The sequence below is a fragment of the Cyrtonyx montezumae genome, unplaced genomic scaffold, assembly GCF_038088225.1.
Source record: "Cyrtonyx montezumae isolate F1298 unplaced genomic scaffold, pur_monq_1.0 scaffold_7, whole genome shotgun sequence".
Taxonomy (NCBI): domain Eukaryota; kingdom Metazoa; phylum Chordata; class Aves; order Galliformes; family Odontophoridae; genus Cyrtonyx; species Cyrtonyx montezumae.
Genome location: NW_027072078.1, coordinates 12,649,724 through 12,662,938, shown reverse-complemented (window position 1 = coordinate 12,662,938; position 13,215 = coordinate 12,649,724). Strand labels below are relative to the sequence as shown.

Genomic DNA, 13,215 nt, shown 5'->3' with positions numbered 1-13,215 from the left:
ATGCTTCATTTTTGTCTAACTAAGAAGGTATTGATATTTATGGTTGCAAATGTTACTAATAGCTGTTGCAGAAGGCAAAACTATTGCAACAGAACCACGTGCTGTGTGAGACTATAACATCTTTAGGACTTCACACCTTTTGAGTTCATATAATTTCTTTTGCTGATCCTTCTCAGGAAGCCTAAACCCCAAATTGTTAGATTGCCAAAGCTTGCAGACCTAAATTATGATACCTAGATCAAAGGTTATGTATTCAGTTATGTTCAGGTGGATGAGTATAGAAATGCAGACAGATATATCAGGAATAATAAGAAGATTCTTGCCTGCATTTATGTATCTACTGTGTAAAGCAGAGAGTTGTAGAGTTGTTTGAACAGGACACTTTTACTTCTCTTGGCATGGGAGCTCTGAAGTAGGGCTAGTTCTGCAGAAGGAAATTCTTTCAGTACTCAGATAATCTTGAAACCATGTTCCAGAGATATTTCTTTGGCAGTAGTGTTCCATAAGAAGTGAAAGCAGAGACAATATAATTTATTTCAGAAAAATGAGCTATGGCAGTGCAAGGACTTGCCATACAGAAATGAAGTATCAGAGTCTATTTTGAAGTAAGACAGATTTTAAAGCTCTGTGTTTCCTGTACTTCTGCGCTATTGCGTTTGCTTGTGTTTGTGGCTGTTTATTTGGTTGATTTTAGTGTTCTATTGATTTTTATTTTTAATTAGATATCATCTGAGAATACATCAAAATCCGACTTTCACTGCTTCATTGTTTTCATATCGTGTTTTTGCAGAACAAGTTTCATGTCTTTTTTTTCTCCTTGTGGATTAAAGTAAAGCATTTATACTTACATAACTTGATCCTATCCTCTTTAATTTAAACATTCTGTAACTGAGACCTTCTAATTACAGATTTTTATTTATTTTAGTTTTTTTTCTCTGCCATGATTTTAACTTGCTATATATTACTGCTGCTTTTAACTTAGGGGAAAAAAAAAAGTTATTTTTTGCTATCCTGTGCAATCATTAATCATCTTCAGGAACCCTGTGTTTGTGTTCCATAGAGCATATTTTAGATAAGATATATAAAGATAGATTTCATTTCTGCAGGTAAATTTCAGAATGGTATTTTTTACTGGAACTAGACAAGATGTTAGTGGAATTACTTCATAGATCTATTACATACATTATTAAATCAGTTTAGTTTTCTTTGAAGTGTTTTGTTTATTCTTAGTACTGCCTGCTGTAGTAAATATTTAACTAGATATTCAAGTTAAATGGTCTTTGTTAACGATATATGTAAGCAGCTGTTGTCTACTTGAAGCTGTAGAGAAGTTATAAAATGGTATGGAAGTGCAGATAAAGGTCCTGCTGCTGCAGGCATGCTGCACTCAAATCATACTTTGTTGCAGAAATGGCCATGCTAATGAGTACATGGGAAGTAAGTATCCTAAATAGGCTTGTATTGTGTGCACTAGTTCATGCTTCTGTTCACTAATTTTTATTTACACAGGCCTAAAATAACTTGGTATGTAAATTTTGCTTTTCATTGAAGTGTCTGTAGGAAAAGGTAGTGAACACTGGCATGTCCCTAATGTGCAAAGCTTGCAAATTCTCCTCTAACTTGCTCTTAACTATCATGATGTCTTTCCTTGTTTCCTGCTATTTTTCCTTGCCTTTCCCCATCGTGCAGTGATACCAGATTTACAGAACATGTGGGTGAATCATTCCTTTGACATACAGGTGTGGTGCAAAGATCTCCACTGGCATCTTCTTTGGCTGTGACCTGGTGAACTGGCTCATTCAAGTTGGCCTTGCCTCTGACCGTGGTGAAGCTGTGATGTATGGAGACAGACTGATGAAAGGAGGTGTCATCCAACATATTACAAATGAATTTGAATTTCGGGATGAATATCTGTATTACCGCTTTATTCAAAAGAGAGCAACTACAGCTGAGAGCCAATGACCTGAGCATGTAGACAGAGGCAGGTAGGGTTAAATCTTGATCTCCTCTGGGTTTGCTGCTGAAACTGGAAGTGTTTCTTTCTCAGGGCTCCTGCAGGGTCATGTTACTCTCTCTTGTAAAGTTAGGAAATGTGGTTCTACTTCTGTCTGCTCTGAAGAAAATGGTAGCCTTTCTCAGTGAGCATTCAAACCAGAAGGCCAGTAGAACAAAACAAGATACTCTGGATTTCTTCCGTTTTCAGCAAAACAAATAGTATGTGTCACTGACATATTATACATGCACTTATAACAGCAACTTTAGTGACTGATGCCACAATGAAAGAAAAATTCGTGAGGGGAATATTTCATGTTGCTGTGTGTTTTTAAGTATTTCAGTGTGAGGCATTTTTGATCCTTGTTTTAAGGTCAGGCCCCCACTAACTTCATAGAAATGAGACTTCTTCCACTGTACCTCAGTTTTTACTACTGTATACTCTTGCATAACACCAGAACCTTTTTCTGGCTGTTTACACTTCAGACCAGGCAGTTTGTTTCCCCTCTATTACAAACAGAGGATTTTATATTTAATAGAATTTTTGTGATGAGATTACAACGTCATAGAATTAAAGCTGAAGAAATTAAGAGTGGAATAAAAAATGGTTTTCTACAAAGGTACTGCAGAGACATACAAAAATAATCCCCACTCCTCAAATTAAGAAACAGTATGATGTATTCTTACACAAACAGCTGGTTCTGAAGTTTTACCTATTAGTGGTGGTAGCAAACTAATCAAGGATGTCAGGGATGGATTTTAATTTTCTGGAGTAAACCTCCATTTTAATTCACAAGTCCCAGTCTCAAATAGAGAACTTGTAGAAGCCTAGAACACCAGTGCAAGTCAAGACCCAACATTTTATCAAGCCATAAAATCTTTGCAATAGCGTGCATTGACTTCTAAGTCTTTTCTATGAACAGCCCTAATGGAGCATTCAAGGTAAGGTTTAGAAAAGCTGAAGGTCTTAGAATGTTATTATTGGGTGCATAATAGTTTCCAAGTGGGCCTCAGGTATCCTTCTATGGTGTTAAGTGGTTAATCCAGCATCGTTCAGATTCCTGTGCACTGCAAGCGGAATCTTCAAGAGTATTTTGAAGAGGTCAAAGACTAACTGTAGTATCCAATAGCCATTACACTGCTAGGAAAAGCAGTTCTTACACTGCAAGAATGGAATTTATTTGTCTATAGGAAATGTTATATAATGAGGGAATGGAACACAGATACTAAAAAGTAATTGCTCATCTGGAGTAGTCAAGCAAATGACTTTTTAAAAAAGCATCCTGAATTTTATTTTTTTTAATACAGATTTTATTACAGCTACTTATGTGTCTACTTTATATTAAGAATTGAAAGTGATTTTAGCAGTACAAACTACTGTTCAGGAAAAAGTCATTTTATGGTAGCTCTTACTCTGTAAAAGATTTCAGTCTTATTGCACATCTGCAGTGTGCACTGAAACATAACTGTGTACGAACTCTACACAAACTGACGTATTTAAATGTTTCCAGCAACTAAATAACTGATGTTTGTATCAGGCTGTGGCCACAAAGGAAAACAGTAGCTTTATTTCCCTTAGAACTGCTGAAGACAACAACATTGGATATTTTGGAAATGAATAGATATACATGTCTAAAAAGTAGACGCTGTATGTCTGGCTTCTAAATGTTGTAACTTATTAATAAATCTGATATTGGCCTCCGAGTTGTGAGTTCAGTGTGATGCAAGGCGTGCAAGGGTTATGTGTGCGCATGAGTTTTACAAGAAGTGCGTCTTTTGGAGAGAATTGTTCAGGTGGCTCTTGGATTTCAGATTTGCTGCATCTCAAGTCTGTCCTTAATGGTTTTTTTGAGTATGCAGAGGAGTTGTGGGAATCTATGAACTGGTTTTGATAGCGTGCCTGCTCCTGCTGCCAGCAAGGAGCCAGTTCAATGTTGTGTATTATCATCTCCTTACCAAATACTTTTTTTATTTTAGAAAATACTTAAAATGTTCAAGTTTAACTAAGCTCAGTTTTACGGTCCTAAGTGTAGTCATCATTCCTACCCCCCCAGCTCTTCCTCATTTTCATCATGACATCCTTGCCTTGGCCTCTTAATAATGGCTCTGGTACTCCCTAGATTTGAAAACAGCGTATCTGTCTTAAACAAGAACTTGCTCAAAATGTTTGCTTAGAGGAGGGTCCCTTTTAAAAAAAACAAATGAAACAGAACATCTTTTAATAACAACTGACAAAAAATCTGGTTAGATGAACTGCTACACAACACTGTGATTGCTGATATCATACAGTTGGTCTGATGAGAGTCTGTGATGGTTAACAAACTGAAGAAACCATAAAACAAATATGGGACATGCTAATACATTTCTAAATCAATGGATACTTTTTGGAAGCAACAAACAGGTTTATAATAACATTAGGAAGTTATTAAACTCTTAAACCAGACAAATATTTGATTTCATAAAGGGGGCACCAGTATGCTTTAAAAATAGTTGGCAGTTCAGTTTACAGCAGTAGCTGAATATATTGGTGTGAGTTTTCGGAAAATAGTTTTGCTTTAGAGATTTGGTCAGTGATGCAATGAGCTCGTTTTGAAGGTTGATTAGCTTGGGATAGATATCAGTTAACTTGGAAGCTGTATTGTTGTTTTATTTTTTTAATTATAAGTTTTTAAATAATGATCCTTAATTAAAATCTAGATCAAAAATAATAAAACAAAAAAAACTTTCAGACATTTTTAGGTGAAATATGTGCAAAGATTGCCCTCTAGAGGACATTCTGAGATATACAGATATATAGGTTTTTTTTTTTTTTAAGTCTGATCGTGGGGGGTTATTCTTTTTGGTACCATCTTTATCTTGTGTTTTGTACTGCATGTGTAGTGGGAAGATGAAATCCCAAGTATCAAAGTATCTTCTACTCAATTGGCCATGACTTGATACATTTGAACACATCACATTGTTTTTAGTGTGTATTCTGTAGACAAATAACTGAAAGACAACACAGAAATTAGAATAGTTGGCCTGTGTCTGCCTATGTTACAGACTGACCAATGTGTGTTTAACCTGATAACCTGGTGAAATTGCCATCCTGTGATTAAATGAACAAGAAATTTGTTTATGGCCTACTCCTTCACTACTTCCATTCTTTTGTAGCTTTACTTTATTTGCAGTGTAGTATAAAATAGCAAATCTCATTGTGCTATGCTGCTTGTATATCTTGCCTTGTTTCCTGCACAGTTTTACATGGGTTTTTATTGCTTCTTTGAAGTTATCATGGAGCTAGTGTGGAAAAGTTGATGATCCAAAATAGGCCACCGATGCAAATCAATTGTCAGACACAAAAATTCATGAGGAAAATGGGTAAATACAGCATATTTTATTAAATATACCTTCTAGTTCACAAATATTCACTGTGCTATTGAATTTCTAAGAAATGGTGTTGGTAAGACATGCACAAAAGGTTCACAGATGACTCAGCTTATTTGTTACTGCCACTCAGTCAGTATATGATCTCTAGAATAGGAAGTTGAAGAACTATTACTGACTCGTTCATTTCTTGGTCTGGATCTGAGTATGTTACCACCACATTAATCAAGAAGAACAAATTTTATCAATCTTTCTTAATCTTGTTTGTTTGGCAGCATACTATAAAACTCATATGTATTTCTTATATCTGCCTAATTATTTTTTCCTATCAGAATATAGAATGGCATGCAAAATAAGAAAACTAAACATGTAGTTCTCTTACATCTGAGACAACTCTAGAAACTGAGCAAATATAAAGCAATCATCACAGGTCTTTCTGTGTTCTGTGGGGATGGGATGTCTTGTCACCTATTACCACTTGTAGTTTCAATGCTCCATTTCGTGTCACGCATTCTCATATGAAGATCCACAGAAGTACTGAGATTTCCTTTCCTTCCCGTTGTAATTTTTATCCTGCTTAATCGCATTGCAAAGTCAGAATTTTCCTTCTTTTTCTTGCTCTTTATCCCTTGCTCTGGTTAATCAAAGTATTGTCACAGCTTGATTACTGCTTTTAGCAGGACTGGGGAGGAAAAGCTTCATTAAATCAACTTAGTCTAGCAATTTTAGCACAACAAGGTATGGTTAAAATGAAGTGGAAAAAAATTTGAAGAGTTCTTTTAAGTACTCCAGTGAGAGAGAGAGTGTGTGTATATATATGTATATATACACACACACATATATATATATATATGTATGTGCTTATGTACCCTGCTCTATTCATTTCCAGTTGCCTGATTTAAAACAAACAAAAAGGTAATAATAAAGGAAGGATTTAAAAAACTTCCAGACAACATTATAAAATGTATTGCAGAATTAATTTACAGAAATTATATTGTATGTAAATAAATTATTTTTTGTTATCAGTGGGAAAAACAGGGAAGTAAAAATTTGTGTGGTAACTTGCAAGATGCTTGCTCTGTTGAATTTGAGGTAATCAGATTTCACAACAAACCATGCTAAGGTTATGATTTGGATTCAGTACTGTTTAATCTCTTAGCCTCATCCTATGTTAATATAGCAGAAAGAACTTATTGAGGAGCTGAACGTTGATCTTACTTAACCTGCATACCACTTTCCTTTTTATTGAGGAAAAGCAATACTTTCTGTGTTTTAGGAAGTCTTCTAGCCTGGCCATTTAAATTCAGGGCAAGGAGAAATTCTGTTGCAATTACTATTTTGACTATGAAAGTTACATGTATGTAACATGGGGTTGATCTGCAACTCAGTCAAGCTATTGGATTTTAACTGCATCAGTCTGTTGGCAAATCAATCTCTGCTGACAGCTTTTTGCCACTTGTAAAGGTACCACCTAGCTCTGAAGAGGCTTTTCTGCCTTGCTTCCAACAACCAAAAGCTGTTTGGCCTGAATAGAAATCTGCATCTTTAAAACTGTCTGCACTAAATAACTGGTATACTGAAAACAGGAGGTAATCTACAGAGCCACTCCATTAGAAGAGGTAAATATGAAAGTGATCCACTCAAACAGTAATTTTAACCATATATTTTGAGTTCTTCCTCTACACACTGTGCAAAAAGGTTAACCATTTGGTTAATGTCAGGACATCCATTTTGCAGGATTGATTCCATTTCACTTATTTTCTTTTTCTCCAGCATCTGTATCTTTTCCAGCATTTCTTTCCCTTTGCCCTGCAAAAAAAAAAAAAGCGTTTCACTAGAAGCGATATGGGGAATGTAGTGTTCACCCATACAAAATGATGTGGGAAATTCCTGAATATAAACTGCTTTATGCTGTGTTGTTTTGGCTGCCTCAGAGTAACTTCTGTGTATTTCAGTATGCTGGTATCCTGAGATGTACTAGTGACAGCATTGCAACGATTGTCAGTGAGATGCTAATTTTGTGGGGAAAGGAGCTCTGTGGGAAGGAGGAGAATAAGAGGAAAAAAAAATGTGGACTATTCAATATGTGACTTCAGTAACTGGCTTTATGGCAGGAGGTGAAGTTGTTGTAGGTAAGGACAAATCAGCTGTTCACACAAAGAAAAGCTATTTCCATTGCTTTATCAGGGAGGAGGTGGGGCATGTCAAACTAACAACTAACCCCAGAACTTAAGTACTGTTGTACCTGGTGTCCTCACTGGGATCACTCAGAATTTAGCTGAAGGATGTATCTAACCTGGGGCACTTGCAGAAACTAAGTAAAATACAGAACTGAAGTTCGTTCCTGAGGTTGTCTGATATGACGTGGATAAGAGAGTTAGTCCGTCCATACCAAGCAATGGTTAAAGGCATGATCTCCTTGCTGGCAGAGCCCAAAGCCCAGAAGAGTTTTAAGTACTTGTATCGGGAGCTGTATATTTGTCTGCAGCTGCTTAGCTACTTCTGTGTTGTCTGACTAGGACAGGCATATGTATGGCCTGCTTCTTTGCAAGATGAGCAGTACAGATACTTGTCTGGGGCTATGCCTGGGGGTACAGCTAGTTTCAGTTCTTAGTGTTAGAGACATATGCTGCCAAGATGACTGGCTTCTGGAGCACTACTGTGTTCTTCACTATCCATCAAAGGACATTTAATGATATCACATTGACAAAATATAAGCAAGAAACTTATACAAACCACCTGCTTGGACTGAAATCTAATATAATCAACATACCTTCATAGTTTCCATAACTACAGCAGCACTTTCATGTTTTTTATAGAGCTCATGTCTTCGATCTGGCTTACTCTGAAAACGTGGCTGCTTCTTGACTGGATCATCTGGACCAAATGTAGGGGACCTAGTTTTTAGTAACTCTGTAATACCAGGCACAAAAATGAAAGGCTTGAACACAGACCTAGGAAGAGAAAATAGAACAGAGATCTTTCACTGACACAGCTGTGTTAAAAAAGATGGCTGTATTTTCCCTATGCTTTTACTTCCTTCTCTCCAGGAAGAAGCTTTTTAAAATGAAAATTCTCCTAATGTGTTTTTAAGTCAGTGTGATAGCAGCACGTTTCACTAAGTAATTTGGCAGAGGGTATTAATGTACATCATGAACGTTACATTCCCCCTACTATTTGATTGTGGATTTTTTGGAAATCAAAGCAAAAAGGGATGTAGTTAGACAAACTAAACTGATCATTTATCAGAATGACTTGCTGCTGCATCACCTTGCAGGGTCTGGAGTTCCCGTAAAGAAGTGAATGCATGGCAGATTAGGGTCCTGAGGCAGCACGGACACCATACTTCCAGTTGTCATGAAACCACCTTCCATATTAATGCCACTCTCTTTGTCACGAAGAATTTCCATCATTGTTTCAGAAGAGAGCGAGCCTATTTGAGATACAAAACAGTTATTTACACACAGTGCTACTGATACTGTCAGCTGTTACATCTTCTGTAACTGGCTGCTTTTACCTTTAGTAGGCATCGCTAACCTCACTTTGTACTGGCAAAAAGAAAACATCAAAACATACCTTAGATGTAACACTTTAAAATGTCACTGATTTCCCCAAAATTTTTACTTCAAAGAGTAGGTGATGATGAGCTATAATATGTATGACTTCAAAAAGGAAAAGAGAGGAGGGTGATGATTCCCAGAAAGGTAAGGTGCACGTGGCTTGCAAATGGTAATCTGCACAGTAACTTCAGGTGAAAATTAGTACCTTGGAGTAAAGGCTGAAGTTTCTAAGTATTGTGCTGCAGTCAAGAAGACATGCAGTCGTACTGCTCATCGTGGTTTGTACACGGGTAATGCCACTAGGCTACTTTGAAACGCGAAAAGTAACTGTGTGTGGACTTTGTATACCTTTGAAATGAAGCCCTGAGATTTCTTTTGCGCTAACATGTGACTTTCCAAAGCACTAAAGCTTCAAGTTGATAGTTGGAACAACGAACTTCAGTAACTTATTTTATACACAGAATCAACAGAAACTACAACAGTAAATCCATTTTTCCAAGAAGTTCTAACTGCCTATGAGAGGTATAGTACCAAATGTCTTTCTTTACGATAATAGTTCTTTTTTCTCTACAAGGTGAGCCTCTAGATGCTCAGCATCGTCTTCACATGCTGCTGCTGTTCATATATACCATATACTGAAGCTGAAGCCCTGGCATGGTAGCCCTAGGCAATCCAATATTCCAACAGAGGCAGCATATGCAATACTTTTTTCAAATCTGTTGTACCAGTTGAGCATATGCTTAGTTAATTCACTGTGGTTTTTTCTGCTGGGGGGCACCATCTACGTTTAGTCTCTTTGTGGTTGCCTCAGTGAAGTTCTGGCTGCACAAAGATACATGTTTTATACTGTCTTGCTGTTTGCTCTTAAAATACACTGCTGCTAAGTCAGATGTAGGCAGTACAAATTGTCTGTAGACAGGCCTACAGGAAAATGATCTTTTCTTAGTATTCTCACAGTTGCCTGGGCAAGTCAGAGAATAAAAATCAGCAAGCCGGACAAATTAAAGAAATTAAGCAGCAGTCAGTTTGTGAGCTGCAAAGCTAGCAACTGTTGAGCAGAAAAGGTGTTGCCTGTTTTCCACTAGACTTTTTTTTTCTTTAAATTATTCTATATTCCTAAAATACATTCCTTATTATTCAAAATGTGAATAATGTTTATCTAAAAATGGTCTTCATGTGGTAGGAAGCCTGGGAAATAAAAGAAAAAAAAATGTAATACCATGGAAGGAAAAAGCTGGGCAGGATAGATTAAGAAACCAGTGATTTTGCTGCTGCTTTAAACCAAATAGCTTCTAGTTAGAAAACCTATTTAAAATAAATCTAAACAAAACTGAAACCATGTGAGGCTGATAACCCGAACACCTGGTGTGATTGTTAAAATGGCTCAGGTAAATGCATGAAAATGGGGATTTAGAATGAAAACACTGATAGAATCTCAGCATTGTTATCATACAGGTAAATACAGGTATTATGAAAATGCTTTCAGTATTCAGAACCTGCAATTCCCTAAATGAATGCAGGATTTACATGATCGCTAAAGCAGGAAAGCAAAAGGTAATTCATTCTGATGCACAAACTAACTGCTCAACTTGGTCTGACAGAGCTCAGCCAAATAAGTAAAAATTGCTGGGGTGTGGGGTTACTGGAGTTCAAATTAATTACTTCAAATGAGCAAGTGAAGGCAGATGAATCAAAAAGCTGCCAGGTGGATGCAGTTTGAAGTAATAGCTTCTCTCTGGAGAGGTCTGAAAAATAAATAAGTTGGTGATTAGGAGCACCTGCTTAGAGTACAGAAAACTCTTTTATTCTGCTCTCAGTGTTTCATTAGGCCGCATAAGGTTAGAGTACTAGTTACAGTGAGATCACAAAGATTTGTGTTTATTTTTGTGATTGGTTTTTAAGATTATGTACGTGAGCACCTTGCTGCTGAATGGGGTCAGATTAAAGGTGATTATAGGATTCTTTACAGCTACCAACCCTCAGGAGTCTGTTTAAAACTCTGCTTCTAGTTACAGGGACAGTAGTAATACACAGCGTATCAGAACGATTCAGAAAGAGGCCTTACGGGCTCTTCAGCAGAACTGTCATAATGCGACCTCTCAGTGTTGTTACTGTATCTGAGTGTTTGATACTGGATGCTTCGTTTAGTTTTTTCCTCATCACCAGACTGGCAAAAATAGCTAGAAGTCGCCAAAGTTGATTGGTTTTCTTTTAGAAAAGATATGGTTCTAAAAAGTTTTGGCTCACCAGATCATATGAAAGGTTGCCCACACTGGAGGTTTAATCATTAACGACTTAAAATCATGAGCTCACCAAAGAGTCTTAGAAAATACCTAAAATGATACCTTTATGTTTGTTCAGAAGTTTGTAGCCTTCACAATAGCGGCTCCTGGATGTAGTCATTCTGGCAGTATTTACATAAGAATACGTGGCAGCAAAATCAAATTCCTTTTCCCCATCCCACCAGCCCTTGCTTTTGGCATATTCCTTCATCTCCGGATGTTCTCTGTCAATCTTGGTTGTGATAGAGAGCTGGTTGGAAATATTCCGTACACCTCCTATTGGCAAGGTGAAGAAAGAATCATTTTAATACAGTGAATGCTTTTTCCTGTCCCACTGTTTTCATTTAGTTCCACTGTACCATCACGTTTCAGGCTCTGCCCTGATTGTTCCCATCCCTACATTCTCAGACCTCAAAAAACATAGTGCAACACTTCAGCACTGACCTGTTACCAGACTGAATTGTAACTGATTGCCACCATCCTTAAGACTGCATATACTGCTGCTGTTCTCATCCTAGGGTGCAAGTCCCAGTGCCTACAGGCACACATTCATGTCCTGAGGCTAGTTTTGTGCCTTCGTGTAGTGGTAAATGAAAACCAGAAAACTGCCAATTGTCACCACATTCAAAATACTTAGAGAGCATCATCCATACCTTCTACTTTTTCTGCTGCCCAGTGTTTTCCTGATGTCTCCAGCACCCACGCTTCCTTTCTGTCAGCTATCAGAAAGCTGTTATGGTACGTAAAGGCCATGTGGCTCTCCATGCAGTTTCCTCCCTGTCCGTATTTTTCTAGTAAATCAACTATGACAGTAAGAGCCTTTTCGGCTGTGTCTGCCCTCTCAAGTCCAAGCCTAAAACAGAAAGAAGATGTTAGCATTGAAATTACAAGCTTTATAATGTAACTATTCAACACGAGTACTGGAACGCTGTTTTTACACATACCCAATGCCTGTGTGAGAGAGCAATGAGTAAGTCACTTCAAATGGCTTGTTTAAAGTGACTCCTCTGTAGCTCTGGTGTGGGGAAGAGCAACCAAACAGAAGTAGAGAAGGACAGAGAGCTCCTAGGCAGTGGGTACTGCTCGGGGAGGGGGGGGGGGAGAAGAGCTGGCTGCTGCTGTAAGGCAAGGAGTTATCCTGGTACCCAGCAAGACAGGCACAAGTAGTTATTACTTACACAGAGATGTGGGGCTAAGTCTGATGGTTAAAGAGGAAGACAGGGAGTGAGCCCTTAGGAAAGGCCCATGCTCTGGGTCCTGAAGTCCAGCTGTGCTCTTGTTAAAGTTTTGTTTCAGATCAGCTTTGCAGAGAAAGAACACGCTGGATAACCTCCTTGTCAGGCTCAATTTCAGGGAGTGATACCTCTCCAACCCCCAGCTCCTGGCAGAGAGGAACGAGCTAACAGCTGTGCCAGTAGATACTTATTTTTAACCACGGCAAGAACAGCGGAAGACGCGGCTGTGTCTCCTGCGTGCAAAGGCGCATTATTTCCCCGCGGGGCTCAAAAAACAAAAGTTCCGAACGCAGTCCCATTTACCAAAGCGGCGTGTGCAGACCTTACGAGATCCATGCCCAGGAGCGCCTCGGCATCGCACACCTCCTCTCGGCCCCACACGGCCTCGTTCCCGATGCACACCCCGTGCTCGTTGGCGCCCATCTCGGCGCCCCACAGCCAGGACGGGCGGCTCAGCACCACGGCGTACGTTCGCTCCACTTGCTCAACCGTGATGTAGGTGCACTGCAACGAGCAGCGGCGAAGACGTCGCCTTTAACCCCGCTACCGAGCGCACCCCAACTCCCCTCCGCGTTCCGCCCCGCCTGAGTCGGCTCACCTCCAGCGGGGCGCCGGCCGTGTGCGCGGCGGCAGGGACGTACAGCACCTCCTGCACCTCGTCCGACGGCCGGTCCGAGTTCTTCCCGAACACCAGCCAGGCCCCGGCGGCGGCGGGCGGCAGCGCTACGAAGGTATCGCAGGAGCAGGGCGGCGTGCGGGCGGCCATGCTGGCGGCGGGGC

At 39.1% G+C, this 13,215-nt stretch overlaps 2 protein-coding genes and 1 long non-coding RNA gene across 4 annotated transcripts in view; 1 reads left to right on the top strand and 2 right to left on the bottom strand.

Annotated features, from left to right (window-relative positions):
- GPR155 (G protein-coupled receptor 155) overlaps positions 1 to 3,696 on the top strand; it is a 31,315-nt gene extending 27,619 nt beyond the window's left edge. For both annotated transcript variants that reach the window (XM_065751414.1, XM_065751413.1), the window contains exon 16: positions 1,740 to 3,696. In XM_065751414.1, the coding sequence (XP_065607486.1) occupies positions 1,740 to 1,962 (223 nt within the window). In that variant the 3' untranslated portion in view covers positions 1,963 to 3,696. The remainder of the gene's footprint in view (positions 1 to 1,739) is intronic.
- Positions 3,697 to 5,336: 1,640 nt separating this feature from the next.
- On the bottom strand, positions 5,337 to 6,116 carry LOC136057621 (uncharacterized). Its single transcript, XR_010623049.1, has 2 exons — positions 5,837 to 6,116; positions 5,337 to 5,658 (listed from the first exon to the last, which is right to left on the bottom strand). It is a non-coding gene; the product is annotated as an uncharacterized LOC136057621 (long non-coding RNA).
- Positions 6,117 to 6,209: 93 nt separating this feature from the next.
- SCRN3 (secernin 3) lies at positions 6,210 to 13,210 on the bottom strand. The gene is made up of 7 exons (XM_065750994.1): positions 13,034 to 13,210; positions 12,758 to 12,939; positions 11,854 to 12,053; positions 11,264 to 11,476; positions 8,629 to 8,791; positions 8,132 to 8,312; positions 6,210 to 7,167 (listed from the first exon to the last, which is right to left on the bottom strand). Exons 1-7 carry the CDS (start codon positions 13,199 to 13,201, stop codon positions 7,012 to 7,014), a joined length of 1,263 nt encoding a protein of 420 aa, XP_065607066.1. The 5' UTR covers positions 13,202 to 13,210; the 3' UTR covers positions 6,210 to 7,011.
- Between the last annotated feature and the right edge of the window lie 5 nt (positions 13,211 to 13,215).

Excerpts from the sequence above, each read along its gene's own strand:
- SCRN3 (XM_065750994.1), bottom strand. The coding sequence starts at position 13,201 with ATGGCCGCCCGCACGCCGCCCTGCTCCTGCGATACCTTCGTAGCGCTG. Across the intron at positions 12,054-12,757 it reads CTGGGCATGGATCTCGTAAG|GCTTGGACTTGAGAGGGCAG; the intron begins GTCTGCACACGC and ends TTTCTGTTTTAG. Across the intron at positions 8,313-8,628 it reads GGAACTCCAGACCCTGCAAG|GTCTGTGTTCAAGCCTTTCA; the intron begins GTGATGCAGCAG and ends TTCTCTTCCTAG.